The sequence below is a fragment of the Chiloscyllium plagiosum genome, unplaced genomic scaffold, assembly GCF_037043375.1.
Source record: "Chiloscyllium plagiosum isolate Xiang-an unplaced genomic scaffold, Cpla_swu_hap1 HiC_scaffold_28, whole genome shotgun sequence".
In the NCBI taxonomy this organism is placed as follows: Eukaryota; Metazoa; Chordata; class Chondrichthyes; order Orectolobiformes; family Hemiscylliidae; genus Chiloscyllium; species Chiloscyllium plagiosum.
Genome location: NW_028270166.1, coordinates 33,448,123 through 33,466,287, shown reverse-complemented (window position 1 = coordinate 33,466,287; position 18,165 = coordinate 33,448,123). Strand labels below are relative to the sequence as shown.

Sequence of the window (18,165 nt, the reverse complement as noted above, 5' to 3'; positions counted from 1 at the left end):
CATTTTTTTTTGAACCTTGTGTTCTAGTAAAAATTTTAATCTACTGTTAAAATCTGTCTGCAAAACATTTTTCCTCACCAACATGCCGCCCCCCCCCCCCCCCAAAAAAAAACAAAAGACTCCAGGCTGAGCCGACTCCACCTCTGGCCTAAAGTTGCATTGAAGCCTTGTTTCTGGAAGGTTTCTGATCTCCATGAGCATGGACCAATTCTGTACACTAACCTTATCTAGCTAAACCTAATCAAACTAAAGGAATTCTGCCACTTCAACCAACTGCACACACCTAAATTCAAGTCCTACAAGAAAGAAGCTTTCACTAAATATCTGAAATAAAAGTAACGTAATGCAGGTGCTGAGGAAACTCAGCAGGTCTGTCATCTGATGAACGAAATAGCTAAGGCTTTTGAATCTGATTTGACTCTTCAGGGATTCAGTGTTAACTGTTTCTCACTCCACAGGTGCTGACAGACCTGTTAAGTTCTTCCAACACTTCATTTACATTTCACTAGAGGTTGATGGTTTGGATTCAGTCAATAATCATATGAATTGCTGTCTATATCTTTTGACTTAAGTTATTCTTAATTGTGAGTTTTTTTCTCCCCTCTCTTCTATGTACATATGTTAATCATCCTGAGGTTTGAATGTATAAACCATTCATTTTTTGTTTTAACCCTGAAGAGTTTGTTGCAGGTCATTTTAAAAATTGCACTTCACAAACAGGATTTCAGGGGAATACTTTTGAAATATGCTGTATTTCATTTGATGAAATGATTTGAATGCTTGTGGAAGGTGCTAGAAAAATGAAAATCTCTTTGGGAGGAGGGGGCAAAATGTAAATAACTTGAGGGTTTGACTTTCTTTCTTTGTAATGCAGGTGACCTCTGCCCAATGTACAATAAGGACAAAAATGAGCTTCTGGATACAGCTTGGGCTCCTCCTTTGGAAGAATTTCACCTATCGGAAAAGACAGATTGTGAGTTAAATCTATTAAGCTGATGTGACCCTGGTCTTTAATTGTTTTTGCTATCTTTGGTGCTTCCTGTTTGTAGTCTTGGTGGTTTCTGCAGGGTAGCTCTTAAAGTGGCAGTGTCTGACTGAGAAAGTTATTATAAAATGCTATTCCTTAACTTGTGTCTCCTGAAGTCTCACTATTTGTTCAAGGAAACTCCTTAGGTCTAGTCAGCTCTGATATTTAAGTTAACCGTTTGTCTTGTCTTAATGGCTACTTCATGGAGGGTATAGGAGTATTACTATCTGTTTTTAAACTTAGTTGTATGTCACTTGAATGAGTTTTGTTGTACTTTAGTTAGTTTTTCCTTTTTTTTTCCCCATGTCACAGGGACAGTGACACCAGTTGCGACCCTGAACCACAATCGAAATTTGCTAAGTTTTTGGAGAGCAATGGTTTGGAAATTGTTTTAGAATTATATTTCCTTTGGGGCGTTAGCATAGAAATACTTTAAAATAATTTGTAAACATGGTGACAGTGTGACATTTGTTGTAATACTTCTAAAAGTTAGGAAAATCATAGCAGGTACACTTGTGCAGGATGCAATTTTGGCTTCCACTTCTCCTGGCTTGATGGATTCTAAGATAGCAGAGACCAGCATGCAATCTGTAAACTCTTCCACGCAAGGTGGCAGGTGATGCTGAAGATTTTATCCTCCTTTTGATGTTGATACTTCAGGGCTGCATGCTAGGTCTCCTGTTGTGTTTGGTATCTTCCCAAATGATTCTTCTCCATTTTAGTCCAGCACAAGCAAGTGTCTCCCAGTGGCGATGTCCCAAGAGAAATACAAAAGCTTAAGGATGTCCCTGAAACTGAGGAGGTCAAATTTCCCCTCATACTGCTTTTGCTTCATTTATTTCACAGCTAGCTTCACCTATTTTTTAAAAATTGTAATTTCTTACCTTTCCAGGACCCAAAGGGCCTTATGGCCTTTCATAAGTTTGCATGATGTGCAGTGAGAAATGATCCAAACTGTGCTCAAATTCGCATTAAAATGGATAGCCAAATAATCCCCTTTTCTTGATGTCCCAGTTGGAAAACAGTTGTATCTACCACAAACCTACCTTCACTGGATACTACACTTCCATGTGTAAATAGATTAGTTTTATTGGCAACTTCAAATAACATCAAGCCATTTATTCACTAGCTAGCTTGATACTGAAATAGAACACATCAAAGCCAGCTGTCAGGATAATGGCTATCCTGACATGTTGAGAATGGTTCTAACTGCAAATTCATGAAGACCCTAAAGCGGTTATGCTTGGTCATGAGAAGTGATTTGTCTATCTTGGTTTACCAGGTAAAGTGTCTCAAATATTTGAGCAACAGGTGAAGCTGGCCATTTCATGCTGCCACTATGCAGCAGGAGGGGAGGTTGTAGTATTATCGCTAAGTATTAATCCAGAGTATGTCTATGTAATGTTCTCGGAACCTGGGTTTGAATCCCACCATCACAGATGGTGGAATTTGAATTAGATTTTATTTTTTAAAAAAAATCTGGAATTGAATTTAATGATCAAGTTTGTTGGAAAAACCCATCCAGTTCATCAGTGCCCTTTAGTGCTAGAAGGAAACTGCTGTCTTTCTGACCTACATGTGACTCCAGACCCATAGCAATGTGGCTGACAGTCAGAACTGTCCTTTGGACCATTAGGGATGGGCATTAAATGCTGACCTACCCAGCAGTTCCCTCATCCCAGGAACAAATAAGAAAAAAAGAACACTGGTGCCCTCCAATGACAGGATGACATCGTCATGTCAAAAACATGTTCTGTCGGTCACAAATGATTGACCTGATATAGGAATTTCAGAGCTGGAGTGATGCCAAGTTTGTAACCATAGGACCCAAAGATGGGTCTTTGTGTATCCATTAGCTGTTTGCAACAAGCAAACTAATGACTGGATAACCAATCAACCTGTGATTACAAAATTCAAGTAGCCAAAAATAGACAAACAAGAGACTGGAAGAACACAGCAAGTCAGACAGCATTAGGAAGTGGAGGAGTCAACATTGTGTATTAAGCCTTCAGGGCTATCTGTGGGGGTAAGGGGAAGCAACAGTTACGGTCAGGAGGGGAGAGCAGTGGAATGGAGAGGTAGTGATAGGTACGGTCTGGTTGGTTGATCGGAGAGATGAATCCAGTTGGTAGGTGGAATGGAAGGGAGGAGGCAGAAGGATGGGTGGAAAGATTATTTGAAGTTGAACTGTTAAGTCCTCCAGGCTGTAGACTGCTCAAGTGGGAGAAAAATGGTATTCCTCCGATTTGCAGTCTGATTCACTAACAGTCTGAGGGAGAGTTGGAATGGGCAATGACCAGGAAGTCAGGCTGGCTGTTTTGGGTCAGATGAAGATGCTCTGACATCTGGGATGTTTAGAAGTGGGACATCTTGTCAGAGCAGATGTGATTCTGCAATTGGGTGTATTTGCTGGAAATTTGTGAAGAATTAGACTGATTAGGGTTGTCAGTTGGTGCCTCAATGTCTGTCTGGCATGTACTGGTACAGAGATTTAACATTACTAGTCTGTGCAGTTTATGGGTCGTGAGAGTGCTGGAAAAGCACAGCAGGTCAGGCAGCATCCGAGGAACAGGAGAATCGGTGTTTTGGGTCTGAGCCCTTCATCAGGAATGATGCTGGGAGCCTTTTGGGTATCTCTCCACCTCCGAGGCTCCCAGCCTCATCCCTGATGAAGGGCTCTGGCCCAAAATGCTGATTCTGCTCCTCTGCTGCCTGGCCTGCTGTGCTTTTCCAGCAATACGCTCTCGACTCTGATCTCCAGCATCTGCAGACCTCCGTTTCTCCCTGTGCAGTTTATAGCTCTACTGTGCCCTATGCCACTTCCCTGTAGGTGGGTTAGGGGGTAGTACCTGCTTGCATTTACCAAGTAGCCAATTAAGCAGAGCCAATCCTGTTCTTACAGGCTGAATGAGATTTTTCACTCCGCTCCTGGTGCCCATTGGCAACATTAAATATTGCAGCTCCATGTAGTTTACCTGGGCCTCAGTATTCCAGATAGGATTTCAGAAGCCTTTGGCTACTGCTGAACTCAAGATGGCATAGCTCATCCTGCACAGAATTCCCATCTCCATTGTGAAAGCCTTTAGTTTGTTTACATTCCATAAAAGTTGAAATGATAACATCCATTTTTGGGTATTCTGTACGTTAAGCCTTATTGTATTCTGCTGCTGCTTTCAAACTCGTGGCTCTGCTAATCACCATTGAGCTTTGTGGGCCTTGCTGCTATCCTCCTCTCTAGCTATGAGGAAACCTTGTGGCACAGTGGGCAGCATCCCTGCCTGTGAGCCAGAGTTTCATGGTGCGCTCCAGACCTTGCTGCTCATGGAAGGGCCATTAATGTAATTGAGTTCATAATCAGCCCATTACTCCTTCCACCCCCCCCCCCCCTTTCCACTACTTCCAAAGAAAGGAGGAAGAAGTGTAAAGTTACAAATGAAAGTTTTTTTTTGTCCAGGAATCTAGGCTGAATAAATCTCTAACATTGATTCATTAATGCCCAAAGAAAATTTGGGGGAAAATCACATGAAGGGATAGTTTCTCGTAACAGTTTTCTGATCCCCATTTGAACATGATTGAATCCTGAAGCCTGCAGGAAAATCCTCCAAGTACCATTGTACCATCCTTTTAAGTTTTGAGTGACACGTACCCTGTTGACATTACAATCTAAATGAGCTTTTCAGCTTACAAAATCCAGCTTGTAAAGAAATAAAATTGCATTTTAAAATGTTGCTGATTTGAAATTTTAGGTTTGGTATGGAGGCCAGTTTGAGCAAGAAGGCATCATTAAAAAGCTCCGTTGATCCATTACTCAAGGTCACATCCATTCACTTACTCCTGGGAATCAATGAGTTGTGTCCAACTGTTGGGATCTTGTTTGAAAACCAGCACCCTTTCTGACACCAAGTAGTTGGGTAAAATGGGAGTGCCTCTTGCTAATACCCCACTTATGAAAAGCTATTCATACTGTGGCCAGTATGGTTAAGACCTAACATTCTCCCTTTTATGTCTGGCTGCTGTGCCCATACGCAGAAATTGAGGGATAGTCCTGTTGCCTCAGCTGAATATAAAACAAGTCTCCAATTATTAGTTTAAAATGATCACAAGTGCTGAAAGTAGAATTTAAATTTCCCTGATGTTTTGTATTCTTCATCACTGTTTAGGGATTGATCAGACAGTACCTGATAACAATCGAATAACAAGTGGCTTTCACCTGTTCTCGACCTTGATAGAGGTGCCAATGCCAGGAGCTATTTCTTGACAATGTTGGCAAGCCAGTCATCCATGGGTGATCATAGTTGAGCCTGATTTGTGTGCAATATCTGTAATTTCTTGGTGTTGTCACTTAGTGACCAAGAGCAGAAACCCTAGCTCCCCTTCCAACTCCATTATGGTTAACCCTTTCTCTATCTTATTGCATTGCTTTTAACGGGCTCTGCACATAAATTCGACACTTGGAAACTCAGGTGACTTACTGGTGGTGGTTAATAGATGGAAAATATCATGGGTGATCTGGTGCTGAGAAAAGCTGTTCTGTTGTGTGATAGGACTTCCACGTGTAAAAAGTGGAAATATTAAAAAGGACAAGGAAACCGTGGTTCAATGTTCTGTTTGGTCTCTCTGCACTCATTGTCTTAGATCAGTTGTATTGCTCCAATTATAAAATCACATGAACCTTTATTTCTGTTGTAAAAGGTAAATTATGCAAAAGATTTAGGTTAGGGCTTCATTTGTTCTAGAATGATGGACTAGAGTTAGCTTCAAAGTCTTCTGACTTTGAGGTTAGACTAGTAACAACTATTGGATGTCAATTAACTTAGGCTAAAGTTGGATTAAATTAATGTCAACCTGTTAACTGGTTTTGATTTAAAATCATTGTTAGCCTCCTTTTTCAATTCATCTGCATTGCTTACTTAGTTCAACCTTAGCCTTATTTCTGTTTTAATATTGTGTAAGATCCCGCTCTCAGAAAAGATGTGATATTAATTTTCCAAAATAGTCAAATTTTCTGTCTGGAGTAGCTTCTCTGTTCAGTTTACAAGGCAAAAGTTGGACATGTCTTCCCTTGAAATGTACTTTCAGTATTTGAACTTCAATGCCATCCAAGACCATTTTTGTTATGCAATCTGCATCTTTAAATACTCGCTACAAACAGCACACAGCAATAGCAATATGTACTAGACAATGAAAAGATGACAGTAATTCACCTCCATAAAACTTTCCAAACGTACAACAGAACTGCCCAGGATAAAAGGCAGCAGGCATTTGGGGACTTGTGGATGGTAGTGTTACCCTCCAAATCCACTGTCCAGTCTTGGAAATGTACTGCTTTTCCATTATTGTGACTGCATCAAAATCCCTACCTGACAGCATAGTTGGTAATCCTACACCATAAGGACTACATTAGTTCAAGATGGTAGCACACTGCCAATTTACTGAGCAATTAGGATGGACAGTAATCACTGTCTTGCCTGCAATACTCCCATCTCATGAACACTAACTCCAAGCTGCTCCCGGCTGAAATGCAGCCCTTTAGTACCATAATTTACAATTATCTGGTGACTCAAAAGTTGATTACCTGGCCAGTTTAATTGTAGACTGATTTAATTGTTTCCCAAATCTGGGTGTTTGCATACTTTTGTTGTGACACTGAAGGCAGAGACTGGTAATATGCACTGAGATAAAAATGAATTGTTTTTTGTTTTCAAAGCAATGTTGTATAACTTAGAGTTTTTCAACATGAATGGTCCTTGACCCCAACAGCTCTAGCTGGTATTAGATGTTTTCCAATAAACCTCTGGAATAGGTGGGCCTCCTGGTTCAGAGGGCACTACCATTGCACCACAAGAACCCTCTGGTTTTAGGCTGTGTATGAGCCTTCTCGCTGTTTGATTCACCTTTGATTACCATATCCTCATTTTTCTTAAATACACTTATTTGTGGGGAATTTGGCATAGTAGAGACAACCTCTGAAGGTATTTCACTCAAACTTCTTTGGAAATTTTGATTTTGTGTTGTTCCTCTAGCCACTACAAGTTAGGACAGGAGGAAGTGGAAGTAAACAGACCAGGAAGGGAACCTGTAAAGATTGAGCAGAGTTTTAAGTGTAGTGACAGAAGGTGCAAAATTGGGAGGATTTGAGTCTGAAACCAAGATTGGTTGCTGCTACATATACACAGACACTGGGATGCAGTTTGAGGCACTGATAACAGATTTACTTCTGCGTTAGAAATTGATTGCATTGCAGAGATTGGTACATTAAGTCTAGCTAACTCTCGAGTGCTGAGTACCAAGCTATTGGAATTTTTTTCACTTTGATGAGACAGTAAACAGAGGCCCTGTTTGCTTAAGATGTCGAAGATCCTGTACATACTATAGGCAGTGTATCTCCAATCTGGCTATTGCAAACTAGATACTACTTAATTATCTAAAAGATTTAAAAAGCTTACCTGGACAATGTCTGGTTAGGTGCTTTGCAGTGTGGCTCCAGACCAGTTATTGGTTTTACTACTGCTCTGTTCTGTGCTCCTAGATCACATCCGACTGCTCATAGCTCAAACCACCCAAGCTGAAATCTGGAAATAGCCAAAATCTGGTGTTTCCTGAGTGTACAGGATTTGAAGTACTGCACTTGAATTTTGAAGAACAGGAGAGAACTCCCTTTATCCTGGCTACAAGTAACCACTCCAAGATTTCTCAGGCAGTTCATATCATTTTTCTTATTGCCTTTTGTCCTCCCCAGCAATTTGATTTCTGTATTTTCTGCATTACAACAGTGATAAAATTTTGGAGATACTTAATTGGTTCTAAAATAGTTTGGATGGTTTGCCACACCCTGATGTCTATACCCCCGAAATGCACTATACAATCACGAGTTCTTTCTGTCTTAAAATTAAGAGACTTCATCACTGCTCTCCCTGTGACTTTTCCTCCTTGTTTTCATATGAAATCTGTGTAAGAAGTCATGTTTACTTACAGACCAAAAGGTATTGCTGGTCTGAGATGCTTAAAAAATTGGATTTTATATTGTCTGATCTTCTCACAAAGCTAAACTGAATGAACTGATTATTACTGCAGTCTTCAGTACATTGTAAAGGATTCTGGCACAGAATGATCACTGCAATGAGTTTAAAACATGCATCAACATTTCTTAATTTTATGTGGCATTTGTTTTCCAGGTTCAGCTGGTTATTGAGATTCTGTGGCCTCTCTTCCTCTTCTTTATATTGGTCTCCGTGCGTCAGTCCCATCCATCATTTGAGCAGAATGAATGTAAGTGATCTAGCAGTTGATGCATGAATACTGTTTAGTGTATCTCCATTTCTCTCCAGTCTCTGCCTATCATCATGGAGGGGCTAGGATCAGGTACTCAATTATAGCCATTTGCTTGGTTATGAGTGTGGAGAATTCTATTTTCCCAACTTGTATTCAACCCCAAGATTAACAAGGAAACAAATTCTTAAACTCAAATGATTCCAGATAATCATTGAGTTTGTTCCAAATGATAGTGTTCCACAGATGCATAATTCTCTCTGGCCTTGTGTATTTCACCATTCTTCAAGTGTCAGCTTTGGAAAAGATTGTCAGAAGGATAGTTAAGCCTTTCCTAGTACAAATGGGTTTGTATTCCGCTGTGAAGGTGACTTAAATGAGCTTTATAAGATGCTGCTGCTCCCCAGATTCAGTCTCGTGCCCAAACCTTCCCTTCTCTCCATTTCCTCTTCCTTATGGGAAAGATGTTGTAGCTAGTTCTATGAAAATTCCTCACCAACTCCTCCACATCAAGCTGCAAGAAGCTACGAGGGCTCTGTTTATTCCGCCATGCTTGTTGAAGCTGAACTCCATACTCCTGCTCTCTCAAATTCCAACAGGGACCTAATCTGAAAATGGCATTTTTGAAAAAAATTAATTTAAAACAAACCTCCATATCTAAGGGCCAGTACTGGTGGAAAATTACCTTTTTAAACCATTTAGTATGATCATATAATTTGATTTGAAATGATAGTACTCGAGACCATATGTACAAAGATTTTTTATTCACTGGATGAGTGTTGCTGACTAGGCCGACCTGTATTGCTCAGGGCTGTTGAGTCAACTGTTTTTGGTTTCAAGTCCCACGTAGGCCAGTCTGTGTAAGAACAGCAGATTTCCTTCTAGTGAACTTGATGAATTTTTGATGACAGTTGACAATTAAATGTTTGCTATTAGATCAGCTTTTTAAATTCCAGAAATCTAATTTCACCGTTGTGGGATTCAAACTATGAACATTATCCTGAGGTTCTGGATTATTAGTCCAGTGACATTACCACTACATCACCACATCTCCCTGATCCTATGTACTGACACATGAAAGCTTGTGTAATAGGATTTCATATGGGTGCTTGCATAACATAGTTCAATTCAGTGTATAGGTGGCATACAACATCGGTACTGCATGGTTTCAGGAAGTAAAACCAATTTGAGCAGACTGTCACAATGTAGTTGCATGCAAGAATATTGACCAATGAGTTGGGACTGGAGCCATGTGAAGTTAATCCAAACATAAGGGTTTTGCCAACATTGGAGTGACTGGCAGAAAGCCAATACTCAAGGGTAAATATCACTCAGCAGATTCTGCATAATATACTTGAAAGATGCCTTGTGAACCAGATGTTGGGGCTCTGTCCCTTGCTGTTCATGTCTGTCTGTCTTTTTATTGCAATAGATGATCTATTTTTTTTCTTGCAATTCATTTGTCATCATTCCAAATTTGAAGTAATTATTTCTGTTGGGCATTGGCTCCATGCAGCTTCTGAGCTACCTTGCCTGTTGTTTAATTGCTGTTTAGACCAACTTTCTATAGTTCAGCTGGAGCTTTTGATTACAAAAATAATTTGGGGGAAATTATCAGACACTACTCTATGGCTGATGGAAATAATTTTTTTCTATAAATCTTGAACTGAGTGCATGTTCAATTTTTGAGCCAAGTAAACAGATTTATTCTGTGTGGAACATATACCTAACATGACCTGGTAAAGCTTGATAGGCTGGTATAAATGGTGTTATACTCTGTATTTAACCTGTGCTTATCCTGACTTTGGTGTGCTTCATGGATTACTGCATAAGGAAGATTGTTTTGTGTTTAGATCATGTCCTCTAGACCTGGGGAATGCTTAAAGGCAGAAATGTTCTATTTTACAACATTAAAACTCTCTCGGAGATTAATTGTTACCATTGAGTCCTTTGCTTTATGACAACTAGGACAAAACAACAGATCACTTTCCAAATAGTGCTACCATCGGTTTTCTGTTTTGCTTGTTCAGTGTGGCATTGTGCACTTTGAGAAACTGACTCTCAGGCTAATATTTACTGTTCAGTCACTTTTTTGATCCATAGAAAAGAATGGCCTGGGGTGATCAGTGATATTTTGAAATAAAAATATAATGCTGCAGAAACTCAGCAGATAGGCAACATCTGTATGTAAAACAATTAACATCGAGTCCAAAATGGCTCTTAGGAAGTTCTGAAGTGTCATTGGACCAGAAGTGCTAATTCTTTCTTTCTCCAGATGCGTTGAGTTTTCCAGAAATTTTTGTTTTGCTTTCAGATTTCTATTATCTGTTGAACTTTGCTTCTTTATTTAAGATATGTTATGAACGTGGGAATACCAAAATGGAAACTGTCTTCACTGTGTATGTATATGATTCTGCCTCTCTGCCTCTCTGCCTCTCTGCCTCTCTGCCTCTCTGCCTCTCTGCCTCTCTGCCTCTCTGCCTCTTCATTGAGTTACATTCATCACTTGTCAAATTCATTGAATGAAATGTTCCAGTCACAGCATTGAAATTTGAACATTAGATGGAAAACAGTAATAATCAAAGTGGTGGCTGTCATTATCACTGCTGCCTCAGCACCAAGGACCCAGGTTCATTTCCAGCCTTTGGCGACTGTCTCTGTGGAGTTTGCATGTTCTCCCCATATGTGTGGCTTCCACTGGGTGCTCCAGTTTCCTCCGCACCGTCCAAAGATATGCAGATTAGGTGAATTGGCGATGCTAAATGGCCCATAGTGTCCAGGAATATGCAGGCTAAGTGGGTTACCCATGGGAATTGCAAGGCTACAGAGATAAGGTACTGGGATGCTCTTCAGAGGGTCAGTGTGGACCTGATGGACTGAATGTAGGGATTCTATGAAAAATTGAAGATTTGAGGCTAGGTGTGAGAAGGTTGAAGTTTGATTTTAATTTTTCACTTTGCTAATTCTTCTTCTTGCAGGTCACTTTCCAAACCATGCATTACCATCAGCAGGGACACTGCCATGGATACAGGGAATCATCTGTAATATTAAAAATCCTTGCTTCCAGTATGCTACCCCAGGAGAAACTCCAGGAAATGTGGGGAATTTCAATCAATCCATGTAAGTACTAATGACACATTCTTCTTCCTAAAGAGTCTATATTCAAGCAACAAATGCTGAACTAGCATAGCTTGAACAACAGAATACAAGCCAGATGCAGTTGTGGTCAATTGTTTGTTGTAATTCTAGAACAAACTGCTCAGTTTGTGAATTGGCTAGGGGCTAGTAACATTTTCAAAAAGATTTTTGTTGGGGATGCAGGCATTACTGGCTGGGCCACCATTTGATGCCCATCCTTAATTGCTTAGAGGGCAGTCAAGAGGCATCGACATTATTAATACGTCTGGAGTTGCAAGTAAGCCAGACCAGGGAAGGATGACAAATTACTTTCATTAAAGAATGTTAGTGAGCCAGATGGGTGTTATTATGATTGGCAGTTACATGGTCACCATCAGGTGTGGTTTGCCATGATGTAATTGAAAATGTCCCTGGAGCATTAGTCTGGGATTAGCTGTCCAGTGACATTGCTTCTACTCCACTGCCTTCTCCCAAATACTTGCTTAGAAAATAAAGGATTTAAATTCCTTGCCATGTCTGTACATGAATTGGCATTGCAATGGGATGGAAGTGGGTGGATCTGCACCAATGCTGATGATTGGAGGTTGAATATTTGAAAAGTTGAGTTCCTTGGCTATGAGTTAAGGCTACCAATCATTGTGATCAGTGTTACATTTTGTATACAAGAAACATGAGTAATGATTGACATTTTTTCTTGTTTTCAGTCTTTCACGTTTGCTATCTGATGCACAGAAGGTGCTACTTCATGCTAATCAGGACCACATCCTGCAAAGCTTCAATCAACTCCTGAACGCTTTGAAAAAGCTCAATGAAAACAGCCTTCCATTATCTGGTATGATTTGTTTATTGCCTAAATTGAGATGATGCAGCAACTTAAGTTGATTCTCTCATGTCTTTGTCTTTATTTTCCTTATTAAAAATTGCAATTTGTCATTTCAGTACAGTCGGTTCTGATATAATGTGGTAGTTCTTTTCTTGTATGATTTCGCATTATAAGCAAACCTTGCAATAGATGAGCCATTTAAACTAATGTGGCCTGAATTGAATTATAGTCAATACAGGTAAGGAATTTATGTTCTACAAATAATCGTCTAAATTCTTCAATTGTGTTAAAGCCAATTTGCATTGAAGAGACACGCATTGTAGCAGAACCAATTGTATGACTTCCTTTCTTCCATACCCAGAAACTGGCATCATTATCTATAGTATTTTGATGTTGTAGTGTTTTGTCTTTTCTATGAAAAGTAACTGAATTGTAAACTTGTGGCTAATGGGTCAAAAAATGGGAAAATGCTTTGGATAATTGTTTTTAGAGACTTTGGCCAATGAGGACATTCCTGTGTTATTTCTTAGTCAGTATATTGTACCTGAAGAGACATGCTCATGAGATTGATCAATGTAACTTAGGATGAAAAGATCAACAAGGGATAACTTGAGGCATTGCACAATTGAGAGCATATTTTTGTTGTAACTGAATAACTAATTTTTCTTGATTTATTGAAGTGACTGTGAATGTAATACCTCTATATAATACCTAGCTCAAATAAGCATCTGGATTCTTCAAGCTCATGAGATCTGAGCCAAGTGTCTTGTGTTACAGAGGATAATGTAAATATTGCTATATTAGGTAAAGTACTCTGCTAGAGCCAAAGTTGATATCTGTTTAGTAGCAAAAGATTTAGGTAGATAGAATCCTACAGCATTGAGATAGGGCCTTTGGCCCAAAATGGTCCATGCTGACCAAAATGTCCATCAACGCTTGGCCCATTTCCTTTTAAACATTTCCTATCCATGCCTTTTAAATGTTAATGTACCTACCTCAACCACTCCCACTTGCAGCTCATTCCATATGTGTACCACTTTTGTTTTTATAAAAGTTATCCTTTGGGTTTTCTTTTATTCTTTCCCCTCTAATCTTAAACTGATGCCCTCTAGTCTTTGATTCCCCAACCCTGCAATAAAGACTGAGGGCATTCACCCTAAACATGCCTCTCATGATCTTGTACACTTCTGTAAGATCCCCCCCCCCCCCCCCCCTCCAGTCTCCTACACTCGAAAGAAAAATGCCCTAGTTTGTCCAACCTCTCCCTATAACTCTGACTCTTGAGTCCTGGCAACATCCTTGTAAATTTCTTCTGCACTCTTTCCAGTTTAATAACATCCTTCATAGAGAAAGGTGACCAAAACTGAACACAATGCTCCAAGTGCAGCTTCACCAGCGTCTTGTACAACTGCAATATAACTTCCCAACTTTTATACTCCATGCCCTGTCTACCTGTGACTCCACTTTCAAAGAACCATGAACCTGAACTCCAAGGATCCTCTTTTGGCATACACTCAATGCCCTACCATTCACTATGAAACTCCTACCTTGATTTGACCTTCCCAAATGCAAGACCTCGCACTAATCTATACTAAACTCCATTTGCCATTTCTTGGCCCAATTCCCCAGCTGATCAAGGTCCTGCTGCAATTTCTGATATCCTTTCTCACTGTTCACAATACCGCCTATTTTGGTGTCATCTGTAAACTCCTGCAAATCATTTGATATGGATTACAAACAGCAATGGGCCCAAGCCCTGAGGCACTCCACTAGTCACAGGCCTCTGGTCCGACAAGCATCCTTCCACTATTGGCCTCTGCTTCCTGCCATCAAACCAACTGTGTATCCTATCTGCCATCTCCCCCTGGATTCCATGTGATGTAACCTACCATGTGGAACCTTATCAAAGGCCTTGCTGAAATCCATGTAGAACACATCTACTGCCCTGACTTTGTCAATGTTCCTGGTCACTTCTTCAAAGAACTATAACAAATTTGAGACATGATCTCCCATGCACAAAGCCATGCTGACTTCCAAATCACATCCTGTCTTTCCAAATGCACGTATATCATATCCCTCAGGATATTCTCAAGTAACTTGCCCACCACAGATGTTAAGTTTACTGGTCTATAGTTCCCAGGCTTTTCTTTGCAGCCCTCCTTGAATGAGGGCACAACATTGGCTACTCTCCAGTGTTCTGGGATCTCCCCTGTGGCTAATGTTGATGGAAAAATATCAGCCAGAGCCCCTGCAATTTCTTTTCCAGCCTCTTGCAGTGTTCTTGGATAGACCTGGTCAGGACCAGGTTTATCCACCTTCATACATTCTAATACGTCCAACAACACCTCTCCTGTGATATGGACTGTCCCCACTAACTTCCCAAGTTCCCTAGTCGTCTTTTCTTTCTCCATGGTAAACACAGGAGAAGCATTCACCTGAGGACCTTGCCCATGTTCTGCAGTTCTACACATACATGTCCACTTTGGTCCTTGAGGGTCTCTCGTTCTTTTTCCTTTAATATACTTAAACCTCTTTGGATTCACCATAATTATCTCAGCCAAATCTATGGGCAGCACAGTGACTCAGTGGTTAGCACTGCTGCCTTACAGTGCCAGGGACCTGGGTTCAATTCCAACCTCAGGCCACTATCTGTGCGGAGTTTGCATATTTTCCCCATGTTTCCTCTGGGTGCTCTGGTTTCCTTCCGCAATCCAAAGATGTGCAAGTCAGGTGATGTGGCCATGCTAAATTGCTCATAGCGTTAGGTGCATTAGTCAGGGTAAGTGTAGGAGATGTCTGGGTGGGTTACTCTTTGGAAGGTCAGTGTGGTCTTGTTGGGCCAAATGGCCAGTTTCCACACTGTAGGTAATCTAATCTATCTCATGCCCCTTTTACCCTTCTATATCTCCTATCTACGTCCAGGGATTCCCTTGATCCCAGCTACCTGTGCCTGAGCCCTATCTCCTTTCTGGTCAAAGCCTCAATAACTCTTGTCATCCAGGGTTCCCAATTCCTGTTAACCTTGCCCTTCACCCTTACAGGAACATACAGACCTTGAACTCTAGCAATCTCATGTTTAAAGGCCTCCCATTTGCCAGAGGTTCCTTTGCCTGCAAACAAAGTGCTCCAATCAACTCCTGGAAGTTTCTGTCAAATTCCATCAAATTTTCTCTTATCCCAATTTAGAACTTTAACCTGTGGATCAGTTTTGTCACTCTCCTTAATTATTTTAAAATTAATAGAACAATGGTCACTGATCCCCACTGTCATCTCAGTCCTGCCTGATTTCCCAAGAGTAGGTAAAGATTTGCCCCTTCCTGAGTAGGACCCTCCTATATACTGCTTGAGGAAACATTCCTGAATGCACTTAATAAATTCCACCCCATCTAAGCCCTTAATGCTCTGGCAGTGCTGATCTGTTAGGAAAGTTAAAATCCCCTACTTTGATAACTGTATTGCTCGTGCAAATCTCCCAATCTCCCTGCATATTTGCTCCTCATTCCCTATTTGGGGGCCTATAGTACAGCCCCAATAATGTCACCATCCCCTTATTTCTTAGCTCCACCCAGAAAGCCTCACTGGATGATCGTTCAGTTATTTCATTTGAGTACTGCTGAGACACTTGCTTTAATCGAAAATGCAATTTCTTCCTTCATCCTTTCCACCACCTCTGTCGTGCCTAAAACATCTGTACCCTGGCACATTAAGCTCCCAGTCCTGTCAGCCCTTAGCCATGTTTCTGTAATGCTATAACATCCCAGGCTTGTGTACGTGTCCATGCCCTGAGTTCATTGGCCTTATCTGTCAGCCATCTTGCATTAAATAGATGTAATTTAATCCAACAGACATTCCTTGTTCCCTGTTGTGTTCTAGCCTGACCTGTCTCTTCACTTTACTATTTCTGATTACTGTATCTCCTTCCAGCCTCGCACTGGCCTCCCTGCTGTTGAGGATCCTACCTCCCTGCCAATTTAGTTTAAACCCTTCCTTGTAACATTAGCAAATGTGGCTGCCAAGATATTGGCCCCTTCCAGTTCAGATGTAACTCGCCCCATTTGAACAGGTCACCTCTGCCCCAGAAAAGATCCCAATGATCTAAAAATCAATCCCTGTACAAATTATTCAGCAACACCTTTTATCTGACACATCCACCTGTCCTTACACACACACACTAGCGCTTGGCACTGGAAGTAATCTGGAGATTACCACTGACAGGGTCATGATTTTTAATTGTTTTCCTAGCCCTTTATAATCACTCCACAGGACCTCATCCCTATTTCAACCTTCATTTTTGCTACCATGCACAATATTTGGAAACTTTGAGGAGAAAGTGAGGACTGCAGATGCTGGAGATCAGAGCTGGAAATGTGTTGCTGGAAAAGCGCAGCAGGTCAGGCAGCATCCAGGGAACAGGAGAATCGACGTTTCGGGCATAAGCCCTTCTTCAGGAATTGGGAAAGTTCGTCCAGCAGGCTAAGATAAAAGGTAGGGAGGAGGGACTTGGGGGAGGGGCGTCAGAAATGTGATAGGTGGAAAGAGGTCAAGGTGAGGGTGATAGGTCAGACTGGGGTGGGGCGGAGAGGTCGGGAAGAAGATCTCGGGTTAGGAAGGCGGTGCTGAATTTGATGGATTTGACTGAGACAAGGTGGGGGGAGGGGAAATGAGGAAACTGGTGAAATCCGAGTTCATCCCTTGTGGTTGGAGGGTTCCTAGCCGGAAGATGAGGCGTTCTTCCTCCAACCGTCGTTTTGTTGTGGTCTGATGGAGTCCAAAGACCTGCATGTCCTTGGTGGAGTGGGAGGGGGAATTGAAATGTTGAGCTACAGGGTGGTTGGGTTGGTTGGTCCGGGTATCCCAGAGGTGTTCTCTGAAACGCTCCGCAAGTAGCCGGCCTGTCTCCCCAATATAGAGGAGGCCACATCGGGTGCAGAGGATGCAATAGATGATGTGTGGAGGTGCAGGTGAATCTGTGGCGGATATGGAAGTTTCCTTTGGGGCCTTGGAAGGAGGTGAGGGGGGAGGTGTGGGCGCAAGTCTTGCACCTCCTGCGGTTGCAGAGGAAGGTGCCGGGAGTGGAGGTTGGGTTGGTGGGGGCTGTGGATCTGACGAGGGAGTCACGGAGGGAGTGGTCTTTACGGAATGCTGATAGGGGAGGGGAGGAAAATATATCCTTGGTGGTGGGGTCCGTTTGGAGGTAGCGGAAATGACAGCGGATGATGCGCTGTACATGGAGATTGGTGGGGTGGGAGGTGAGGACCAGTGGGGTTCTGTCCTGGTGGCGGTTGGAGGGGTGGGGTTCAAGGGCGGAGGAGCGGGAAGTGGAAGAGATGCGGTGGAGGGCATCGTCGACCACGTCTGGGGGGAAATTGCAGTCCTTGAAGAAAGAGGCCATCTGGGTTGTGCGTTTTTGGAACTGGTCCTCCTGGGAGCAGATGCGGCGGAGTCGAAGGAATTGGGAGAATGGGATGGCGTTTTTACAGGGGGCAGGATGGGAGGAGGTGTAGTCCAGGTAGCTGTGGGAGTCGGTCGGTTTGTAGTAGATGTCCGTGTTGATTCGGTCGCCTGAGATAGAAATAGAAAGGTCGAGGAAGGGGAGGGAGGAATCTGAGACTGTCCAGGTGAATTTGAGGTGGGGGTGGAAGGTGTTGGTGAAGTGGATGAACTGTTCAACTTCCTCGTGGGAGCACGAGGCGGCGCCGATACAGTAATCGATGTAGCGGAGGAAAAGGTGGGGGGTGGGGCCAGTGTAGTTGCGGAAGATGGATTGTTCCACATATCCTACGAAGAGGCAGGCATAGCTGGGGCCCATGCAGGTGCCCATGGCTACTCCTTTCGTTTGGAGGAAGTGGGAGGATTGGAAAGAGAAGTTGTTCAGGGTGAGGACCAGTTCAGTCAGTCGAAGGAGGGT

At 42.0% G+C, this 18,165-nt stretch overlaps 1 protein-coding gene across 2 annotated transcripts in view; it reads left to right on the top strand.

Annotated features, from left to right (window-relative positions):
- The window catches only part of LOC122565247 (phospholipid-transporting ATPase ABCA1-like), a 181,281-nt gene that overhangs the window by 29,080 nt on the left and 134,036 nt on the right, over window positions 1-18,165 (top strand). For both annotated transcript variants that reach the window (XM_043721019.2, XM_043721016.2), the window contains exons 2-5: window positions 875-973; window positions 8,203-8,296; window positions 11,275-11,416; window positions 12,139-12,266. In XM_043721019.2, coding sequence (XP_043576954.2) covers window positions 908-973; window positions 8,203-8,296; window positions 11,275-11,416; window positions 12,139-12,266 — 430 coding nt within the window. In that variant the 5' untranslated portion in view covers window positions 875-907. The remainder of the gene's footprint in view (window positions 1-874; window positions 974-8,202; window positions 8,297-11,274; window positions 11,417-12,138; window positions 12,267-18,165) is intronic.